This window comes from Notamacropus eugenii, chromosome 1 (genome assembly GCF_028372415.1).
Source record: "Notamacropus eugenii isolate mMacEug1 chromosome 1, mMacEug1.pri_v2, whole genome shotgun sequence".
Lineage (NCBI taxonomy): Eukaryota > Metazoa > Chordata > Mammalia > Diprotodontia > Macropodidae > Notamacropus > Notamacropus eugenii.
Genome location: NC_092872.1, coordinates 545,884,432 through 545,908,607, shown reverse-complemented (window position 1 = coordinate 545,908,607; position 24,176 = coordinate 545,884,432). Strand labels below are relative to the sequence as shown.

At 40.2% G+C, this 24,176-nt stretch overlaps 2 protein-coding genes across 2 annotated transcripts; one reads left to right on the top strand and one right to left on the bottom strand.

The window, feature by feature from the left end:
• Window positions 1–7,273: 7,273 nt before the first annotated feature.
• LOC140518873 (olfactory receptor 6B9-like) lies at window positions 7,274–8,230 on the bottom strand. Its single transcript, XM_072631364.1, has one exon. The coding sequence runs from the start codon at window positions 8,228–8,230 to the stop codon at window positions 7,274–7,276; it is 957 nt and encodes a 318-aa protein (XP_072487465.1).
• Window positions 8,231–8,262: 32 nt separating this feature from the next.
• Window positions 8,263–22,436, top strand: LOC140518866 (UDP-GlcNAc:betaGal beta-1,3-N-acetylglucosaminyltransferase 7-like). Its single transcript, XM_072631351.1, is given in 4 exon segments — window positions 8,263–8,283; window positions 19,848–20,017; window positions 20,101–20,566; window positions 20,569–22,436. Coding segments are annotated over 4 exon segments (1,383 nt in total). The 3' UTR covers window positions 21,295–22,436.
• Window positions 22,437–24,176: the final 1,740 nt, after the last annotated feature.

The following is a 24,176-nucleotide window of genomic DNA, read 5'->3' as shown; positions in this document are numbered from 1 at the left end:
GGGGGCACCCCACTCCCCTCTCGACCCGCCAAAGAGACTCTCTCCCCGACCCCCGTCACCTGTGGGTGGAGGGACTTGTGCAGCCGCTGGAGATCCCGTCCCTGAAGTCTGCTCGGATCTGTTCCTTTCGGTGCTGCGGCCACAGCAGGGCTGGGCTGGGCTCCGCATCTGCAGCGCGATGGACCTTTTGCGAGAGGTTTGCAGGTCCTTCTGGAACAGAAATCTCCTTCACTCCACTGTTCTGTGGCCTCACTGCTCCAGAATTCGCCATGAGTTACTTTATACAGATGTTGTATGGGTTGTGGGTTCGGAGCTATGTGTATTTGCGTCTTTCTACTCCGCCATCTTGGCTCCACCTCCCTCGTTCTGCTGTTTTGTGACTTCTGATGCTTTAGAATTTGTTTAGTCATTTTTACAGGTATTTTATGGGCTATGGGGGGAGAGCTAGAGCAGGTCCATCTTTCTACTCTGTCAACTTGGCTCCACCCTGCTTGTCATTTCTTACAGCACAATAGTATTCCATTACATTCATATACCACAACTTGTTCAGTCATTCCCCAATTGATGGGCGTTCCCTCAATTTCCAGGTCTTGGCCACCACAATAAGAGCTGCTATAAATATTTTTGTAGATGTAGAACCTTTTCCAACTTTTATGATCTATTTGGCATACAGCCCTAGAAGTGACATTGCTGGGTCAAAGGGTATGCACATTTTTGCAGCCCATTGGGCATAGTTCCAAATTGTTCTCCAGAATTGTTGGATTAGCTCACAGCTCCACCAACAATGAATTAGTGTTCCAACTCTTCCACATCTTCTCCAACATTTATCATCTTCCTGTTTTGTCATGTTAGCCAATCTGATGGATGTGCTGTGGTACCTCAGAGTTGTTTTGATTTGCATCTCTCTAATCAGTAGCAATTTAGAACATTTTTTAATATAACTATAGATAGCTTTAATTTCTTCCTCTGAAAACTGCCTATTCATATCCTTTGACCATTTATCAATTGGGGAATGACTTGTATTCTTGTAAATTTGACTCAATGCTTTATATATTTTAGTAATGGGGTCTTTATCATAGATACTATTTCTAGAAATTCTTTCCCAGTTTTCTGCTTCCTTCCTAACCTTGATTGTATTGAGTTTGTTTATGCAAAACTTTTTCAATTTAATGTAATCAAATGTATCTATTTTGCAATTTATAATGTTCTCTGTCTCTGGTTTGGTCATAAATTTATTTATTATCCAATAAATCTGACAAATACACTATTCATTGCTCCCCTAATTTGTTTTTAATACCAGCCTTTATACCTAGATCATGTACCCATTTGAACTTTAGTCTTGTGTCTAGTGTCAGGTATTAGCCTATACCCAGTTTCTGCCACATTATTTTCCGGTGTTCCCAGAATTTTTTGTCAAACAGTGAATTCCTGTCCCAGAAACTAGGGTCCTTGGTTTATCAAGCAGTAGACTGCTAATTCATTGACTACTGTGTTTTGGGTACCTAACCTATTCCACTCATCTACCCCTCTATTTCTTAGCCAATACCTATCTATGAGATATCTGTTCTTAATTTTTAAAAGAATTGGGAAGTGACTTTCAAGTTTTTGCAAATAAGATGTGGTTCAATTCTAGATATTCCCAGGTTTGCTTTCAATTCACAGTGTGACTAAGCAAGTTATCAGAATACTTTAAAAGGCAATCAATAGGTGTCAAAAGGAATTTCAGGCCATAATTTAGATAAGAATGTAGACCAAAGAACCTGCAAAAGTAAAAGGTTAAAAAAGGAGTGAAAAATAAAGACAATATACGTGCATTGATTTTTGCTGGTTGATTGCCTGTGCCTAGAAAATATCTGGGGATGTGATTACAAGGGCTGTGAGCCCACAACAAGGCAGCTTCAATCTAACAAATATTAGTTTGGGAATAAAGAGGGGACAAAGACATTCAATAATAGATGAAGCCAAGCAGAGAATATTAAAGTTGAAAAAACAGAGCAGCAGATGAGGCCAGGTCAGTGGTGAAGGCCACTCACCTGCTGACATTTCAAGTTTGTATCATTGGCACCGCAGCATCAGAAGCATGGGTTACACTAAAAATCTATTTTTATGTTCACATATATTCCTCTGTGTCCTCTAATGTATATGTTTTTTGTTAGCATGCATTCCCTATATGAGTTTCCATTTGGACACATTGCCTGACCATGTATGCACTTCTGAGTACATACTAACCCATACTTTAAACCTGAGTCAGCTTTGTTTCACCTTCAGTTGTTTGGAGCCCCATGTGTGAGAGAACCTCTGGGTATTACAAGTATTTTTTGCTCATCTGTCTCCACCCAGTTCAAAACTGAGAACTTAAGAGTTATTCAGTTACTCAGAACCCTAGCATACCCATGTGAGAATTTGCATCAATACAATAAAACATTTAACTGGAAATGAAATATTTAGTAGAACAACCAAATCAATCTCAGTTCATATCCCAGGAGATTATTATCACCTCCATTTCACCTAGAGTTCTGAGAAACTTGAGTTTTAGAAAAAAATTTTCCAACCACATGGACCTCATAAAAAAGTTAAATTCAGCAAGATTTTTCTGCATTCAGAGTGATTGATGGGAAGCATCACCTATATAATATTTTTATTTCTTCATATAATCAGCTAGTCACTGAAGCTCTGTTACTATTTACACATAATTTCTCCTTGCTCTGTGGACCACAAGAAATTATCTGGGTAGTCTGAGTTACTGGATGCTCTACTGCAGTCTCTGAAATGCCTTAAGTCCTACAAAATAAGGCAAATGTCCTCATTAAATCTCTATTTTCACAGAATTCTGTCCCTACCATTCTATCTCTGCCTAGAAATGGAATCTGCCTCTGAGAATTTGAACTCTGTGCTTAGTTATAGTGGGAAATGTAGTATTTTTCCTGTAACATAGGTCTATTACATGTAATTGAGTTTTGAAAAAGCAAGAGATTGCTTACTTTCTTCTCAAGGGGAATGATTTCCATCTAACAACTTAAGGAACTGCCAGGCCTAGAGGCCTGTGTGGGCTACCCGAGTCTTTCTTACCTCACCTCCCAGGTCTTCGGCTGGCCACTCCGGATGCACATATGAGAGAAAGGACGTTCCAGAGTCGAACAAGGGTTGAGCTTTATTTCAGGGTCTAGTTACAAGTGCAGGGGGATCTTCCTTAGGAGGAAGAGGGGGAGATTTCCTAAGGAGGCTAAGATCTTAAGGGATTGGAAGTAGAAGTACAAGCGGGGAGAGAGGGGGAGGGGAGAGAGGAAAGAAGAGAACGGAGCCTACTGTCCTCTTGGCTCTTCACGTGCTAAGAGAGCTTTCAGGCTTCCTCAATCCTACTTAACCTTCCAGCAGCATAGTTTGCATCTAAATACCATGCTGTTAGATAATAATAGTGTGCCCAGATCCGGGACGACCTCGAGGGCAGGGAGACTCCACCCATCACGTATCTCCCGGGGAGAGGCGGAAATACCCGAGCTAGCCGAGCTAGCTCAGTCTGACCTTCTCGAATCCCCGCTGTTCATGGAGGGCCTCGTAAGACTCTAAGATTTAGAAGTCCCACTTTTACCCGCCCAAGACCGTCCACACGGAATTGAGCTTCCAGTCCTCACAAGGAACAACTTAGAACCCATTTACTTGTCTTTGTGACCATCCAGATATATTTGTATGAACTCTAAAAGTATGAACTTAAGCTAGGCAAATCACTTCCCATGAAGTATTTGATCATGAGGTAGCATAATTTTTAAAATAAGAAAAAAATTTTTCCATCTCCAATTTTAGTGCTATCCCACCCAAAATGAATTTTTAAACAGATTTTGCATACACACATACACACACACACACACACACACATATAGTTTCCCATGAATTCAATGGACACTGCATAAGGCAGGTGCTATTTTGGTCTTGCCTTTATATCTCTACTGTTTGGCACACAGTAGATGTTTAATAAATGATGCTTGAGTTGAATAAAAATAACATAAGAACATATAAATGAATAATTAATAAATATATGAAGATGAATAATACACAAAATATAAAGTAATTACATTTCCATAATCACACTTGGAAAGATTCATTGATTTGGGCATTCCTTGTGTTGGTGGATATGATAACTCATTTAAACATTCTAATCTTGTATAGTAGACAAATTGTGCAAAATAGATAGAACATGCAACTTAGAGTGAGAAAGACCTGAGTTTGAATCCTGGTGTAGATACTGACTAGCTATGTGACTCTGTCACTCATCTTCTCTGTGCATCAGTTTCCTCATCTGCAAAGTAGGTATAATAATGACATCTATCTCCCTAGATTGGTGTGAGGATCAATTGAATTAACACTTGGAAAACACTTTACAAACCTTAATACATGATATAAATCTTATATGTTTTGATAATGATGATGATGTTGATGGTGGTGATGATGATTTTAATTAATACCTACCTATAAATTCTCTCTTTTTATATAATTTTAAAATCATTGGCCAGTTTTTCTTCTATTTCCTTCTTCAGCTGTTCCAGGAGAGCTGCTTGTGCTTCTGAGAAGTTCATAGTCCCTTCTGAAGTTTCAAATGGAAGTACAGTCTCAGCTCTGATCTCTTTGGTGTTTGTGTTATGGTCCTTATCCCCATAGAAAGATTCTATGGTTTTTTTCTCCATTCATCTACCTTTTCTTGTTCATGATGTTGACTGAGTGTTGTAGCTTCTGGTTCTTTCAGTCAGAAGCTACAGAACTTTGTGTTGAGCTGATGTGTGAAAAAGCTAAAAGCAGGTTTTTGTTTTTTGTTTCCCTGATCAACCCTGGGGTTAGCTTGTTAAGTGTGTGGGAGGAGTGGTCTGGTCACAGGAGATCTCCTCAGCTGAACTGAGGCAAAGGCAAGCTCAGGGGATGGTGATCCCAGCTTCCCTATTGTCTTCCCGTTTCCCCGGGAGGGCTGAGGCATGCCTAGATGCTAATGCATGTTCCCATTTCTCCTGGCGCTGAGCCTTGCCTGGGTCCTAGTACGAGTTTTCTCTGCCCTGGGTCATCTGTCCTTCCAGTTTGCCTCCACCACAATAGGAGGAATCCCCCTTAGCTATTTTCCTAGCCTCAGGTGTTATGAGACTATTTGCCCCTTCTGCTATTCCCGCTGATCCAGGATTTTTCTGGGGAAATATTTTATGGCTCTTTCATGGTCATGGGGGGGGGGGGAGGAGAGAGCATTTACTGATCACTCCACCATCCTGGCTCCCAGAAGTTCAAGCAGGTGACTTCGTGAAGTTTAATCTTCGGGCTGAAGGTCTCAGGAGCTGCTGCGCTGATATCTGGCACTCAGCAGCTCTCACTGACTTGGTTGGGCTTGTCTCCCGCCCTCGGTGCCGCTCTGCTGGTTCCACCCTCTGCTCTCAGGTTTCTCGGGTCCCTTCAGCTCCGCTGCGCTGACCACGCTGCGCTGTGCGCGGGGGGCTCACATCCACAGAACAGATCCTTCCCGTGGACCTTCCAGTCCAACCTGGGCTCTGAATCCGTTACAGTCTGTCTCCCACTGGGTTCCGCACCTCCAAATTTTGGTCAGATTCTCCTTTCAGAGGTATCCGAAGGAGTTTGTCCAAGAGCTTAGGTGAGTCGTTGCTCTCACTCGGCCATCTTGGCTCCGCCCCCTCTACCTCTATAAATTCTCAATAGTCAATCTGCCTAGTATTACAGAGTTTTTCTTATGGTCATTTTAATATTTTAGAATGCAGGATTTTTATATGTGATCTGCCCAATTCTCTAATAATGTTAAATATCCTTTCCTAACTTCTTTTATATATGTAGTTTGTTTCAAGTCAATTTTATTCAACAAGGTACAAAGTTCCTACTATGTGTCAAGCACTTTTCTAGGCACTGTGAATACAAAGACAAAAAGGAATAAATCCCTGTCCTCAAAGAGTTTATGTTCAACTGGGGAAAGATAGAATGTCCACAGATTAATATAAAACAAAGACATGAGGAGAGAGAGAACATAACAACAAAGAACATCCCAGATTTGTTGAGAAGTTGACTCTTGACCTGACCATTGAAAGTGGCAGATGACAAAAAAAATATTGCAGATTGCACAGGTGAGTGGAGGAAGGAGTTGAATAACTTCAGAGAAAAGCTAGTAGTTCAATTAGAATGAAACACTGAGTTCATAAAGTTGAATAAAGGAACATAAGGTTGAAAAGAGAGACATACTACACAAGATTCAGAACAAGTGTCATTGTTGGTTATTATACCCACTAAATTTCTTTCCGTTGCCTTTTGAATCCCCTTCGCTTTTGATTCTTCTGGAATTATGTTACTTTATAATTCACTACCATATAGAATTATCACAAGAATGTTGGTGTTACAAAGATATCTTGCACATGGTAAACACTATATAGATATTAGCTAATATTATTAGCTAACTGTAGATAGAAAAATGCTTTTGAAACACAGAGATAATGTTTTACCAGGACAAGAGTATGTCTTGAACTGGAATATCTTTCCAAGCTTTAAGTTTATGCTTGAAGCTTGAACCACAACTCATCTCAAATTGCTCTTATAAAATGCCACAACCATTTCCAATTTTCCTTGTACCTCTCATATAAAATCAACATGATCATAAAAAGTTTTTCTTTATATTTCAAGAGTGTCTTTGGTAAGATTTTAGTTAATGTTTTTTCTTTAAGTATTCACAAGCCCCTCATCTGAAAAAACTAAGAAAGAAGGAGATTTAGTAGAGAGAAACACGTCTCCTATTCCTCACAGAATTCTCTCTCAAAGATAGGCTAGAAATGTTTCCACCTCTTTTCTCACCGACTTATCCAGTGCCTAAACTCTGAATTAGTCTTTTATTTTATATATACCACATGTACCACATCCCACTCAAGACACAATTGAGTCTCCTCAACAAATCCCAATACATTTCTTGTTTAGCCATTTCATTCAATGAGTTTCACACATACCAAATCAAGGACTTTTCACAGTTATTACAATGTCTTTAATTGTCATTCAATATAAAGGTGTTCTCATCTGCTTAAGGGAAATGGGGTGATGGTGGAGCACCTTATTTCTCACTTATTGAAAATAATTTTTGAAAGAGATGTTGAATATTTTGTTTAATGTTTAACATCACTCGCTTGGTAGTTTATGATTTTTCAACTGATGTCTAGTTTCCCAGTACTATATAAGTACCAGCTAATCCTTCTCTCTTCTGTTAATCACCTTGAGTTTCTGCCTAGCAATTGGGCCAAGAAATGAATAGATATCTTCACAAAGAGGTATTTCTCAAAAATAGACCACAGCCATTGACCATGGTCTTTCTGATAGCATGCTTGACCTCTTGGTTCCTCAGGCAGTAGATGATGGGGTTTAACATTGGTGTCAGCACAGCATATATGGCTGAGATCAATTTATTGGAATTGAAGGAAGCAATTGCTCGAGGACGAACATACATGAATATTACTGCCATATAATAGATGACTACCACAGTGAGGTGCGAGGCACAGGTGGAGAAGGCCTTTCGTTGTCCAGCAGCTGAGGGGATGCGCAGGACAGTGGAGATAATGAAGCCATAGGAAAGAACAGTAGCTGAGAAAGGGAATATAAGGATCACAATAGCTAAACTAAAGTCCACTGTCTCAGCTGTGGCAAAATTCTTGCAGGCCAGTTTGAGGATGGGAGAAACATCACAAAAAAAATGGTTTAAGACATTATTACTACAGAAGGTGACACGTGAGATGAAATAGACCTTGGCTACAGCAACAGAAAAGCCACATACCCAGGAACTGACAGTCAGCTGCATACATAATTCTGTAGTCATGATGACTGGGTAGTGGAGTGGATGGCAAATTGCCACATAACGGTCGTATGCCATGGCAGCCAGGAGCACACATTCTGTGCAGACAAGTGAAATGAAGAAGTAGAGTTGAGTCATGCAGCCCAGGAAGGAGATGGTGTTGGGATGAAGGAGAAACCCAGCCAGCATCTTGGGGACAGTGACAGAAATGTACCATATTTCTAAGAAGGACATGCTACCCAGGAAGTAGTACATCGGCTTGTGGAGGGAACCAATGACCCAGACAGTAAGGATGATGACCAAATTCTCTATCAGTACAAATAGATAGTTTCCAAGGAAGAGGATGAAGAGCAGAATCTGCAGCCAGACAGCAGTTGGGAAGCCCACAAGGATAAACTCAGTCATATTAGTGATGTTTTCCTCTCTCATTGTTTGGATGGCAAGGGCTGTTAGGATCTGTAATGGCAATGCAGTATAGAATGGTGAGGAATAAGGGGGTAGCAGTGGACAAATGCTATTTATTCCTCATATGTCATGCATCCTTTCCTCATCTTAAAGACATTTATCTGTCTCCATCTTGGATAGAATACAGTGGAAATCTCCTGAGAACCCATAGACTGCCCTTCATGAAAACCAGGGGGCAGGGAAGAATCTATAACCATTTCTATCCTCAATTCAAGACTAGGAGTCAGTGATTACAGAAGAGTCCTAGCACAAGATTCAAAAATGAGGAATTCTATCTGGGTCACAAATTGGTCATAAGGCAGAACCAAAAACTTTGGACCAGTGGCTGCTTTGATATATTTGTTTGTTCCTCAGCTTATCCTGGCTAGATCAGAAAAGGTCTTGTGATAGAGAAAATGGCCATCACTCATAATGGCATGGGGAGTGACACAGAAACTTCAAATGCCAATGGTTTGAGCATAGAGATCAAATTGAGGAATCTGGGCTGAGTCAATCCAATTAACCCCATGCACATAATAACAACAACAATTATTGTTGTGAGACAGGCTTTTATAGTGGAAAAAGGCAAATTTGGTCACAGAATCATAAGATCACAGATTTGGAGCTGAAAGAGACTAGGATTTTAAAAGCCATTTCTAGAATTCCCTGATTTTACATAAAAGCGGAAGATAAGTTCTTACTTCCTAATGCCTGCCCCTAGTTGATGTAGTCACAGAAAATAAGCAAAGTATTATGACAATCAAGACTAACTGTAAAAATACATCCAGTGACCTGGATCCTCTTTTAATTCTACATGTCATTAAATGGACCAGTGTGCAATTTCATACCTCCCTCCCTTACTTTCTGAGGTATGTCATCTGAGCTCTGGAATGATCCAACTCTAGGCTGATACCATTCTCCTATTCTCCTCAGACTCCCAATCTAGGAGTTACCTTTGACTCCTCACTCTCTCTCATTCTCCAAATCCAAACTGCACTAAGGCCTGTCAATTTAACCTCAATAATATCTTGTGAAAACCCTCTTCTTTCTTTTGATGCTACTACCACTCTAGTGCAGGCCCTTATCACCTTACACTTGGGCCTTTGCAAAAGCCTACTGATGATGACTCTGCCTGCCCCAAGTATTTCTCCATTCTAATCTGGCCTTGTCACTCCCCTACAAAATGAAGTCCACTGACTTTATTAATTTGGGAAGGTGGTATTCTCCAAGTGAAATGTAAGTTATTTGAGTGCAAGTTACTGTACTGTTTAATTTTTTATTTTGTGTGCTTTGTACTTAACAAAATTCCTGGCCCAAGATAAATACGAACCTTTACTCAATCTAAGTATTTGGGAAGTGAGAGGACATCTACAATGTGCCAGATCAAAGAAAGATCCACATAGAGTTGGTATCTGAGTTTGGCTTTGAAAAAAAAGATAAGGATAATGGGGAAGAAAGATTACAAAGGAAACCCATCCAGGGTTTGAGAGACTAATGGACCAGGTAGCTACTGGAGGTAATTATTCCATGGGATGGCCCAGAAAACTCAGCAAACAGGCAATTTAGTTCAGCTGTTGTGTAGCTGGCATAATGGATAACAATGGGGAATAAAAGAAACTTGAGAGACTTGGTGAGAACTTACTCTTCAAGGGCTTAAAAGTCAAGTGGAAGAATTTGTATTTTATTCTAGACAACAAGAAAACCTTAAAAGTTTTTGTAAGGGGGAATGTCATTTTCAGGATCATGCTTTAGAGAGATTATTTTGGTAACTGTGTGGAGGACAGAATAAAGATAATATTTTGAGAAAAACCCTATCTCTTTAGAAAAGAAAGAGGAAAAATAAATAAATAAATTGGTTAAGCAATGATTTTCTATGTAGCAGGCACTGTACTAAGTTCTGAGAATGAAAAATATAGTTTCTGCCCTCAAAGACCTTACAGTCTAATGCGGGAGACAACATACAAATAAATATATACAAAGCAAACTACATACAAGATAAAGAAGGAAAAAATTAACAGAAGAAAGGTACTAATATTAAGAGGGGTTGAGGAAGGCTTTCTGTAAAAGATGGACTTTTGATTGAGACTTTGAGGAAGTCAGAGACATCAGTAGACGGTGCTGGCATAGGGGACAGCCAGAGAAAATACCCAGAACCATGACAATTAGGAGGTCAGTTTCACTGGATCAAAGATTATATGGTGGGTTGTAATGTGTAAGAAGACTGGGAAAGTAGGAGGGGAGTAGGTTATGAAGGACTTTGATTCCAAAACATCTTGATTCTATGAAGTTTGGTATATCTGTGGTTAATTTTATCTTCATCAAGTTACTAGAAAAATACTTTCTAGAAAAAGGTGATCATCCCTCCATACACTGAACTGGTAAGATGAAACCTAGATTATTATGCTCAGGTCCTGATGCCAAATTTTCACCAAATACACTGTCAAACTAGAATATATCCAGTGAATAGGTACTTGAAAATAGCACGAGGATAGCTTGAGGTAATTGGGAATATTGTGTCTGAAGGAAAGAACTCTCATAAATGACATTATAATATTGCAATGGTTGTGCAGTCTCACTTGTGTGAGTACATCCATCCTGGAGTAGATTGAAATACATATACAGATTGAAATACATATATAGATTGAAATACATATATATACATATATATATATATATATATATATATATATATATATATATATATATATACATATATATCTTCATTTCCCATTTGTTTTTATTCCATAACTTTCTATAACCCTTTGAGTGCCTTCTTCAAGACTTTTTTTTTAATACTTCCTAGATACCAGTGAAACTCAGGCTACTCATTTCTTATGTCACAGGGGTCTGGCCATATCTCATTCTGGTCAACATTGTTCTCAATGACATAAAAATCATACTTATATGATTTGAAGAAAAACTGAAAGGGATAGATAGTGGGATGGATGGCAAAATCAAGATTCAGAAGGATTTTGAAAACAAAAACTCTGGCATAAAAAAAAACACTGAAATTTAAAGTAATAGGTTCATAGAATTTTAAAGCTAGGAGGGATCCTTACACATCATTTAATCTAAGAATTTTAGTTTACATAACTGGAAAATGAGATAGAAAGAGGTGAAGTGAACATTACAATTCCTCTGTGACAACCAGTTTAATATTTTAACCAGTGCTTACCATATATACTATCAAGCACCAACTAATTTCACTGACTAGTGAGGTGAAAATTTGATATTTGAAGAAATTATGTTTTAGACATAGGTTTCTCCATAGGAATAATTTTATAAATGAATGATTAAAGAAATTACATGGCCAGAGAGTGCATATTTATATCTCAGCATCAATGTCAGTTTTTCACACTTAGTAGGTGCTTGATATTTTTTTTTACTCATTCATTCATTTACATTTTGGTTTTTTCCCTCCTTGAACCTGTCATTTAATTGGTCTGATTTCCAGTGAGAAAACTTCCTCTCCAGATGCAGAACAATAACTGCTTTTCAGTTTACAGTCTTAATGAGTTGCCTGTGTTATTGATAAATTAATTGACTTTCCTAAGGCTATACATACTGTATATGTCAAAGACAAGCCTTGAACCCAGATCTTCCTGTCTTTAAAGTTCATTTTCTATTCACTACCCTCTACTGCCTGTTGGGGTATATTGTACTAAACATGTATTTGGGAATTACACTAATCAGGGCAAAGTTGTGTCCAGTATGTCTGCATCCTTTATCTTTATATCAGCATCCAGCTGGTTTAGAGAATCACAGAATTTCATAACTGAACAATTCGGTGTAGTCCCATTGCTTCATCCACTAGGAAACTGAAAGCCAATGAAAATAAGTGATCCTTATAAGATTACATTGGGACTTAGTGGAAGTAACTTTCTCTCCTGTCACAACTTTGTCCTTCTGTGTGAAATCTTCTAAGTGTACCCAATCCCTGATCATCAGAGTAGGTTCCCTGAAGCCTTGGTCCTACAAATCATAGCCATTGTTATCAATGATATACTTGTGGATCCAAACAAAAACTTTACAAAGAGATGGTCAACAAGCATTTACTAGGCAACAATTATGCACTAGGCAGTGCAATAGGTCATGAGGATACAAAGACAGACACAAAATTCCTTCTGTAAAGAAGCTTGGGCTTAACAGGAACATCTAATAGACTTATAAGTACATACAATGCAAACACAACATAATTTCAAGAGGAAAGCACTAAAAGCTAAAAGAATCATGAAAAGGTTAATTTGATATGGGAGATACCATTTTCGGTGAACTTAAAGAAAGTTAAGTGGGAGTGCGGGGAGAAGTTGCAAAGTCTATGTGGAAAACATTTTAGTGGTCCTAAACTGTCAAATGCCTGTGTATAGAGTGGTCATTCTCATAAATAATTGATTAAAATTCCATGAATCTTCTTCCTTCTCATAGCAAAGGTATTTTAGGAATCATTTCATCTTAGAAGTAGTATAGTAGAAAGAGTCATGTTTGGGAAATTAAAAGACCTGGGTGTAAGTCCTTCAGGTGTATAAGCTATGTAGTTTTAGTCAACTCACTGCCCTGCTCTGTGACTCAGTTTCCTCAACTCAAAAAAGAGTGAGTTAAAATAGATGATCTTGAGGTGTACTCCCCTAGTAACTCCCCTCCCCAGCTGTAAAGTCTATGATTCTAGTATTATGTGTTATGATATCACAGATTCCTAACATATACACACATATGCTCATCACATTAATTTATGTTAAATAATTAATTTTAATATTGCAAGATGGGTCAGATACTTTCAAAAGAGTTTCTGTGAAATTTTCTTGTAATAAATCATTTATGGAGTGTCTACTATGTTCTGAGCACTGTGCTTATCTCTAGGGGAGAAAGTTAGATAAGAGATAGCCCTGACTGAAAGGAGCTTACAGTCTAATAGGGAAAAAAAATATGCATGTGACAACAAAGCATATTACATCTTAAGTGTATTACAGAAGTAGATAAAAAAAGTAAGAAAGGGAGCTACGGTTTTGTGGAAAGCACCTGGGATTTGGAGTTAAATGACTTGCTTTTAGATCTCTGCTAAACTACTCACTACTTGAGTGATCCAGGGAGATCAATGAACTTCTCTGTTCCTTAATCTTCTCATATATAAAATAAGGAGATTAGATCAACTGCTCTCTGTGGTTCCTTCCAGCCCAAAATTCTGTGATTCAGAATTATATGATTTATGAATGTGAAATCTTATGGGAAGATTATTACTGATAGGGGGAACCAAGAGAAAAAAAGTTTCACATAGGAGGTAGCATATCAATTGCATTTTAAACAATAGATAGGAATCAGTTTCAGGGTTCCCTTCAAGCTCTAAATCTATGATCATACAAAATTATTATCATGATCATAAGGAAAGAAAGGTGGGATCTCAGCACATCTTTCTAATTCCAAATCCAGGAGTCTGTCAACCATCCTATATTCCCTTCCAAAAGTAGAAAAAGAAAGCAAACCACAGAGCCATGTGATTACTTTGAGTTTAGGTAGAAGACAAAAACAGAGTTCTGGTACCTCTAGAAGCTCCATAAAGATAGTAGCAGCACTGAGATAATGGCTTTAGAAAGCAAAGGGGAAGGGGCTACTTATAATGCATTATCTAATCCCATTTCTGGGGTGATTTGGGCAGTTCAAGGTCCTAGAATGGGTTTACCTTTCACAAAGTAACACAACACACTAATGAAAGCAAAACATTTTAATAGTAATTTAATTAAAAGATTTAGAGAATACAGGAGAACTGGAGAAGAACAGAAGCTGTCTACTTATGGGACTACATAAATAGAGGGACTTTGGGAAAATTGCTAAAAAACAGAAAGTCAGACCTCTAGAGGGCTCATCCAGGAAAAATGCTTGCAATTCACAAAGATTATTAGTCTATTCAGGTTGGTTTAGTGGGATGTAGTGGGTTAGGCTCGGATGGGATTGGATATTATCTAAAACCGGAAAACAATGCAGTAGGGTGACCAATAGTAACAAGAACAATGTCCTGGATAGTCCAGGGAGCTGGAGCAACAGGAAGAGACCTGAATTCTGATCCCAGCCTTGATTGTGGTATCTTGAGAGGCCTTGGTCAAATTAATGTCCCTTACTAAAATTCCGTTTTTTCCTCATTTCCAGAGATGTCTCCTGAGGCAGGTTTATAAAGGAGAAAGACATAGGCACTTTGTGTAGGTGGATCTGTCATTAGAAGGCATATATGGTATTAATCATTTCCATAATTTGACTAACGAAGACTTTGGGGTCCCTATTTACTGCTGCTTGTCCTGAAATCTCCATTTTCACTCTTCAACACATACCAAGGTTCAGGTTCTACATAGTTCTTAGAAACAGAATACATACCTCTCCATGAACATTACTTACCTGTGATCAGGATAGGTCAGTTCCCAAACAAACTGTCTATTTTGTGATTAGTTCAAAACTTAAGCTTCTCAAATAGAATTTTACAGAAAATAAAAGAGTAGGTTTGGATTTCTGGGATCAAATGATTTGGGGCTTACCAACTTTCTAGTAGTGTTTTTCTTCTCTGATGAAGTTTGTGAGCATGGTCAGTCAGTTTTGGACCTTCCCCTAGGAAGGAGATTAGGGGAACATGATGTCACCTTTTTCCTACTTCTGTCTATGAGGAAGGAAAAAAAGAGTACTTCTCTCCTCCAGTTCCAATTGATATGGAATCCTGTACTTGTAGAACAAATAACTAGGAGTTTGAGTCTCGGAGTCTGGAAGCTGACAAAATGCAAAAGAAAGATCGAAGAGAGGGGAAAGAGAAGTAGAAGTGACAGAGGATCCCAGTAGGGATTATTCAATACTCAGACCTCATTTTCCTCTGAGATGAAGAGGGGTAGTGTCCTGCTCTTGGGGGAGTTGACTGTTATTTCATCATATGTCCCCTACACAGTAAGGATCGATAGTTCAGCTCAGTCACCTCTAAGTTTAGATGACCTCATAGTGAATCTCCTTGTCCAGAGCCAATAGTTTTAATGGGTCCCATAGGACTTGTTTCCTGGCCTGGTGCCCCTCCTTAACTTTCATTGCTGAATGATTATCTCTTAGAAGATCTTAAGCATCCTTTTTTAAAAAAAATACATTTTTATCTATACTATTTTATTTTTTCCCAAATATATGTCAAGAAAAATTTTATCTTTTTTAACAAGATTTTAAGTTCCAAACTGTTCTCCCTCCTCTTCATTTTTTCCTATAATGGTAGGTTATACACGTGTTATCATGTAAAAAAGTCCTATAATGGTAGGTTATACATGTGTTATCATGTAAAAAAGTTCCATATTCATCACAGTTCTGAAAGAAGAAACCAATCAGAAAGAAAAAAAAAACATGAAAAAGAACAATTTAATGAAAAAACTATGCTTGGATTTGCATTCAAAATGCATTAGTTCTTTATCTGGATGGGGATAGCATTTTCCTTCACAAGCCCTTGATATTTGTCTTAGAACATTATTATACAGAGAAGAACTGAATCATTCATTGTTGATCATTACACAATATTGCTGAAACCGTGTACAATGTTTTCCTGGTTCTGCTCATTTCCCTTTGCATCAGTTTGTACATGTGTTTCCAGGTTTTTCTGAAATTTGCCTGTTCATCATTTCATATTGCCCAAGAGAATTCCATTATATTTATATACTAGAACTTGTGCAGCCATTCTAATTGATAGGTATTCCTTCAATTCCCAATTTCTTGCCACTATGAAAGTAGCTGCCAGAAATATTTTTGCATGTGTGGGTGCTTTCCTCTTTTTCATGATCTCTATGAGATACAGACTTAGTAGTGCTATTGCTAATTGTACAGCTATACACAGTGTGGTTGCCTTTGGGACATAGTTCTAGATTGCTCTCCAGAATGGTTGGATCAGTTCACAACTCCACTAACAGTGTATTAGTGTCTCAATTTTTCCACATCCTCTCCAACATTTATAATTTTCCTTTTTTGTCATATTAGCCAATCTGATAGATGTGAAGTGGTACCTCAGAATTATTTTAATTTCTGCTTCTCTAATCACAACTGATTTAGATCATTTCTTCATAGGCCTATAGATAGCTTTGATTTCTTTATCTGAAAACTGCCTGTTCATATCATTTGACCATGCTGGGGAATGACTTGTATTTTTATTAATTTGACTCAATTCTAGATATATTTGAGAAATGCAAACTTTATCAGAGACACTTGATGTAAAGGTTGTTTCCCTGTTTTCTGCTTTCTTTATTAGCTTGCTTACATTGATTTTGTTTGTGTAAAAGCTTTTTAATTTGATATGATCAAAATTATCGATTTTACACTTTGTAACGCTCTCTGTCTCATTTGGTCATGAACCTATAACTCACTTCACTTCTCCATAAGAATTTGGATGCTGTATCATTTGGTCCATATATGTTTAGTATTGTTGTTATTTTGTGATCTATGGTACCTTTTAACAAGATGTAGTTTCCTTCCTTATCTCTTTTAATTAGATCTATTTTTGTTTTTGCTTTATCTGAGATCGGGATTGCTACCCCTGCTTTTTTTTTTTTTTAATTTCAGCTGAAGCATAATAGATTATGCTCCAGCCCCTTAACATTTACTCTGCATATGTCTCTTTGCTTCAAGTGTGTTTCTTGTAAACCATATATTGTAGGATTCTGGATTTTGATCCACTCTGCTATCCACTTTCATTTTATAGGACAGTTCTTCCTATTCGTATTCACAGTTATGATTACTGTGTATTTCCCTCCATCTTAGTTTTCCTCCTGCTTTTTCCTCTATCTTCTTTCACCCCGTTCTCTTCAACATTGTTTTGCTTCTGTCTACTACCTTCCCCAGACTTCTCTCTCTTGTCATTCCCCTCCCCCTTTACTTAATTTCCTCCTTTCCTATGAGGTAAGATACATTTCTAAATTAACTGATTGTGTATATTATTCCTTCTTTGCACCAATATTGTTGTGTCAGGTTGAGAAGATACCCATCACCCACCGACCCATCTTTCCCTGCACTGTAATAGATTTTTTGTGCCTCTTTATGTGAAATAATTTGCTCTATTCTACTTTTCCCTTTCTTCTGAACCCAGCATACTCTCATTCTTTAATTTTTTTGTCATTCCCTCAAATTCACCTTATTCTTGTACCCTCTTTCTATGTGTATTCCTTTTAGCTATGCAATTAGTGGTACAATCTTTAAGAATGACAAGTATCTTCTTCCCATGTAGGAATGAAAACAGTGCAGCTCCATTGAATCTCTTATGTTTTCTTTTCCCTTTTTAACTATTTATACTCCTCTTGGGTCTTGATATTCGAGATCAAATTTTTTGTTCAATTCTGATCTTCTCATGAAAGTTTGAAATTCTTCTATTTCATTGAATAACCATTTCCCCCCTTGAAGTATTATGCTTAACTTTGCTGGATAGGTGATGCTTGGTTGTAACCCTAGCTCCTTTGCCTTCTGGAATATCATGGCCTTCCTATTAAGTCCTCTGTAATCCTGATTATGGCTCCCTAATATTTGAATTGTTTCTTTCTGGTCACTTGTAGTACTTTTTTTCTTGACCTGACAATTTTGTAATTTTGCTGTAATGTTCCTTGGAGGTTTTATTTTCATATATCTTTCCTGAGGGGAGAGGTGGATTTTTTCAATACCTATTTTGTTCTCTGGTTCCAGGATATCAGGGCAGTTTTCCCTGATAATTTCTTGAAAGATGTTGTCCCAATCTTCCTTTTGATTGTGACTTTCAGGTAGTCCAATGTTTCTAACGTTGTCCATCCTAGACCTACTTTCCATATCAGTTATTCTTCCAATAAGGCATTTAACTTTTTCTTCTATTTTTTCATTCTTTTGAGTTTGATTGGTTCTTGATTTCTCATAGTCATTAGTCTACATTTGCTCAATCCCAATGTTTAAGAAGTTGTTTTCCTCAGTTAACTTTTGTACTTCCTTTTCCATTTGACCAATTGTACTCTTTAAGGAGTTGTTTTCTTTTCCCTAGTTATTGACATTTTTTTTGGTAATTCTCTTGCATCACTCTCATTTCTTTCCCTCATTTTTCTTCTACCTCTCTTGTATGATTTTTAAGCTCCTTTTTTAACTCTTCCATGAGTTTTTCTGGCCTTGAGACCACTTTCCATGTTTGTTTAGGGCTTTACCCATAGCTGTTTTGACATTGTGGTCCTCCTCTGAGTTTGTATCTTGATCTTCCCTGTCTCCTAAAAACTTTCTATGGTCAGATTCTTCTTTGTTATTGTTTTTGCTCCTTTTTGGCCTTTTTTCTTTCTTTTAAATGTTAACTCTGCTCTTGTGGTGAAAGGGGCACTGTCTCAGGCTTCTTGTACCAAGGTCTACAGGCCCTAGTTATTTACTTAGTGATGTAGTGAGGTTTCCCTGAAGCCCGTAGGGGAACCTCCTGTCTGGTGTTGCACTAACTTGGTGGGGTGGGGATGTGTGTGGCTGGCACTGAGGGAGGCAGTAGGATTCTGGTAGCCTACCTGGTGCTGAGCCAGGTGCTAGTGTTGGCGTCTGGTACATGCTACATTTCATCTATAAATGCTTTAGGGCTGCTCTGGATCATGCCTCTGTAGCATCAATGTGATAATCACATCCTCTACAGCAGCTATGAATATACCATCATAATTCTGAACTGCAAAATACAAGAAACTCTACACATGGAAGACAGAACCAAAGCATTTAGTCAAACACCAGAAAGCCAAATCGAGCATGTCAACAAAGAAATCTATATACAATAACAATGCAGGGGGCACTACCATCCCCAAGCCTTCCCTTCCTAGTGCCTTCCCACAAATGAAAACTCACAGCCAGCTGCTTGCTTTCTCTTTCTCCCTCAGTTCTAACTACTGTTACCAATTTCCTCTCTGCTCTGCTCCACCCTTCCTGCTCCACCCCTTCCTTTTCCACCCATTTGGCAAGTTCTTCCCACCACAGACTCATGTGACTCAGGCTTCCATGTGACTCAGACTTCCATGTGATCCAGGCAGCTCACATGGGCCTATTAATGGAGGGGAAAGAACATCCCGTTTAAATTGCCATTACACCATTTCGCTAGAAATAGTCTTCCCATGTTTGAGGTAGACATTCTTCTCCCTCACTGATGGTTTTGAGGCCTGTAGGTTGTCCTCAATCTGGTTTAGCCTGTCTGCCAGGAAGAGCTTGCCAAATGGGTGAAAAAGGAAGGGGTGGAGCACAGTGGAGAGGAAACTGGTAACAATAGTTGGAACTGAGGGAGAGAGAGAAAGCAAGCAGCTGGCTGTGAGTTTTCATTTGTGGGAAGGCACAGAAAGGGAAGGCTTGGGGATGGTAGTGCCCCCTGCATTGTTACTGGGGTGACAGCTGAGCATGCTACAGTTTTTTGGAGCCACAGGTGAGAACTGGGTAAATCAGGTGGACACCAAAGGTAGATGAGCAACCCTGAAAAGAGCTCACATTAGTTATACTAGTCCTCCTGAACACCCCATAACATGCCTATTATGAAGATACATGGTAGGAAAAAACATGGTGATATTGTTAAAAAAAAAAAAATGCTATAAGACTTTATTGCCGACTTTTTCTGTCTCCTCTTTCCCTCCCTCCCTCTCTCCTGCCCCTGCAGCCAGCACTCCCGGCTGCATCCGCAGCAACAGCAACACCACCAGCAGCTGAAGAACTGCCTTCCCTCTCCCTGCACTCCCTGGCTCAGCCAGTTCTGCTGCCCTCCGAGTGTGCCCAGGAAGAAGGCCATCTACTGCTCGGTGTGCCTGTCTGTGGTGGAGCTGGTCCCAGGTGGTCTGTGGTCAGGTGAACCTGCACCTGGGGGACAGGGAAGTGGGGAAAGGCTCTTGACCTCCTGCCTCCTTCCTTCTTAGGAAGAAGACCATCTACCTCTCGCTGTGCCTGTCTGTGGTGGTGCTTGAGACCCTGATTGTTCTGCACCGAGGCCTGGCCCCAGGCCAGTTCCTGGACTATTCCCCGTCGTCCAGGCTGAGGCATGCTAAGGCGACGAAGCACACCAGTGACTTCTCCAGTTCTGCCGGATTCTGGAACCTCCCCGGGAAGGCCTCGGCCCCAGCACCCACAGAGGGCACACCCCCAGCCTGGGACGCGACGGTCTCCAACCGCTCTGCCAACACCAACCTGACAGGGCAGAGCTGGTTCCTGGCCCTGGAGCCCCATTTTCAGCAGTTTCTGCTCTACTGCCACTGCCGCTACTTCCCCATGCTGATGAATCATCGGGAGAAGTGCGAAGGGGGTATCTACCTGCTGGTGGTGGTGAAGTCCATCATCACCCAGCACGACCAGCAGGAGGCCATCCCACGCACCTGGGGCCGTGAGGTGAGGGTGAGGCTAAGGGTGGCTGGGGCGCCATGCGCACTCTCTTTCTCCTAGGCAAGGCCGCCAAGGAGAATAAGCGAGCCCACTACCAGCAACTGCTGGCCTATGAGGACCGCCTCTACAGGGACATCCTGCAGTGGGATTTCCTGGACAGCTTCTTCAACCTGACACTGAAGGAGGTGCACTTCCTCGAGTGGCAGGACACCTTCTGCCCAGGTGTCAGCTTCATCTTCAAAGGGGATGACGACGTCTACATCAGCCCCGACAACCTGCTGGAGTTCCTGGCCCACCGGTAGCCCGACGAGGACTTGTTTGTGGGGGACGTCCTGTACCGTGCTCGGCCCATCCTCAAGAAAGACAACAAGCCCTACATCCTGGGCCCTCTGTACAGCAAGCCCTTGTACCCACCCTACGCAGGGGGTGGTGGCTTCCTCCTGGCCAGGGGGCTGGCCCGCCGCCTCTACAGTGCCTCAGAGAGCCTGGAGCTCTACCCCATCGACAACGTCTTCCTGGACATGTGCCTGCAGCTGCTCCGAATGCAGCCTACAGCCCATGCCGGCTTCAAGACATTTGGCATCACGCGAAACAAGAGCAGCCCCATGAACAAGGAGCCATGTTTCTTCTGCTCCATGCTTGTGGTGCATAAGCTCCTAATGGTTGAGCTGCTGGACATGTGGGAGCTGGTGCACAGTAACCTCACCTGCAACCGCAGACTCCAGGTGCTCTAGCCCTCAGCGCACCGCCGCTTCAGGGACTTCTCTGGCTGTGCTAACTGGCATATCTGCAGGGGCCCCTAGGGGAAGGGCCCAGAAAGCCATTGGATCCTGGGCCCTGGGGCTCGGGAGCTTACTAACCTCCACGCTCAAGGTGCCAGCTTTCCACCAGGAGGCAGAGCTGCCTCTTCTTTAATTGGAGATGGGGAAGATGGGGAACGGACTAGGGGAGCCCCAGGGTCCTCTCTAGCTCTCTGACATCCCCAGGTACAACACAGGCAAGTATTCTAGTCCCAGGGAAGCAGGGCCTGGGGGGGCTGGTGTTGTAGGCTTACAGCCTTCAGCCTCTCCAGCCTCACAGTAGGCCCTTGCACACACAAGCTTGCAGAGAAAACTGCCTCAGTCATCACTAAAACCCTCTCTGGACTCCAGGAGATCAGCCATGCCTGCTGCTTGCAGAGACCCTCTTGTGCATCTCATGGCCAGGGGTTTTGCAGATGCTTGGCCAGCCCCTAAGAAGCTTCTCACCTCATCACTTCCCAAAGCCCACCAGCCTTGGGAAGGAAAAGCAGTTCACTGTGACTGCCTCAAAGGCTCTGCTCTTTGGAATCCTTTCATGCCTGGGACACTGGGTGTCCTGGCCCACCTGCTCTCAAACCCTTGCATCTCAGGAGAAAAGCTTCTGGGACCCAGGGTTCCTGGTCCCTGAGTGGCTTGGCCCTGGCTGGAGGGGAGCAGCCACTTTCTCTGCTGGAGCACCAGTCACAGGCCCTCTGCCCTGGGCAGGTGTGGGCCCTCTGAGCTCCAGTGGCCTGGGAAGGCTGGGCAGTTAGTATTTTCTTAGCTACTGTGAAGTTTTATTTATGAAGGCTTTTAGAGGGGGCAGAAGAGAAAATGTAGGTGGCAGAGGTACCTTCTTCCCCCTGATTCTTCTGTTTACCTCCTTTCCCCCATCCCAGCAGGATCCACATGTCCCAGAACCAGACAGAAACATTTGCCTCTGGACGAAATGACTTGTCCACCTTCCCCTCCTGCTCTCCATGATCTGTGATCAGGGCAGGGCCTGTATTTATAATAGTGTGAGTGTTTGTAGGAGCAGTGGGCCAGCCTCAGCCCTATCCCACAAGGGAGCCAAATGTACAAACTTGTGCCTCGCAATTCACAGCCTAGTTTTGTTAATAAAAAGGAATATGTGAGAAAAAAAGACTTTATTGTCTAAATTATTTCATGGTACTCAAATTTGACTTTCCTCTCCATAAATTAGTGTCTAAAAATTCTTAAAATGTAATATAAATATAAACTATCATTTTTTTTCATTATTTATAAGAGAATCAGTATAGTTCAGGGTAACTTCATCCTCACTTTTAGAAGTAATTTTACAAATGTCAAAAATATAGCTAATAAGCAAAGTGAAAAAGTGATCATGAAGCAAGGAGGCAAATTGGACCTCGTAGGTATCTCTGTGATTTAACTGGAAGAGACTGGTGCCTAGAATATGGCCCTAGAATTGTATGTATTTTTGAAAAGAAATAGAATATCTAAAAGGAGTAAGAATGTGTGTGATAGAATTCTATATTGAGATGATGTTAATGAGAAAATCCAGCAATCTGACAGAGGAAGGATATTGGAGAGAGTTCAGGTAAAAATCAATGAAACCACAAATAGAAGCAATACTGCTATCCAAATATACTCCAGACTACACAGGCAGCTATGGAGACAGGTGGGTGGTGTAGTGGATAGAGTGCCAGGCCTGGAGTCAGGAAGACCTAAGTTCAAATCCAGCTTCAGACCCTTACTAACCATGTGCTTCCAGGCAAATCACTTCATCTCTGTTGGCCTCAGTTTCCTCATTTGTAAATTGAAGATATAATAGTACCTAACTTCCAGGGCTATGGTGAGGATCAAATGAGATCATTTTAAAGTGCTTAGTGCTATACTAAGTGTTATATAGTAAGTACTATATAAATGTTGGCTATTATTATTATGACCAAGACACAAAAAGCCAATACACTGAGTTTAGAAAACACGCCAGAAACTTAACAGAGAGGCATGATATACATCAGTTGTTCTGGCATACTTAAATTATGTAGATAATTCCTGGAGTACTCTCTTGATGAAAAGTAGAACAACTAATGGTTTAATGATTTGTTTTAATGAAAATGCTGTTATTAAGAGGTGAAGGCATCCGTATGGGGCAAATTCTTTTCTCCAGCTTATTCTTTCCAATGTGGAGAACCGGTTGTTATGATAAAAATGATGCTTGTTTGTTTTCATGAGAAGTAACTACTCCCTCCTAGTTTGTGATAGAGGAGAGGAAAGCTGATATAGTTTTGACATTTACCTTACATTTTCAGATAATAGATTTGAAAGAGTTCTGAAAAACAATAGGCAGGATCTAAAGGTCTAAAACTGCATGAAGAATTTTACATGAGAGATAATAAACTCTCCCAAAATTCTGAAGACACAAAGAGAAACATTTGAGATGGAGAGGAAAATGAGGAATGATCTAAAATATCTCTATTCCCTTGACACTGGAGTGCTTCTGAACCCCATAAAAAGGTAATTGGGAAATATTTAACAAATTAATAGAAATAAAACAGAACACAGATAAAGTTAACATATGGTTTTGTAAGTCAGTATGCAGTCCCCAGGAATCCTGATGTATAGTTTAGTAGCCTTCATTTCTGTTAGAACTTGCCACCATTGTTCTTTTTTAAAAAAAAATTTTTTTACAAATTAATTTATTTTTAGTTTTCAACCTTCACTTTTTTGCTTATTAATTTATTTTTAATTCTCAACATTCATTTCCACAAGATTAAGTTCCAAATTTTCTCCCCATCTTTCCTCTTCTGCCACCCTGAGAGGGCATACATTCTGATTACCCCTTCCCCTAGTTT

What these genes read in the sequence shown, in the direction of transcription:
- LOC140518873 (XM_072631364.1), bottom strand. Translation starts at nt 8,230, where the DNA reads ATGAGAGAGGAAAACATCACTAATATGACTGAGTTTATCCTTGTGGGC.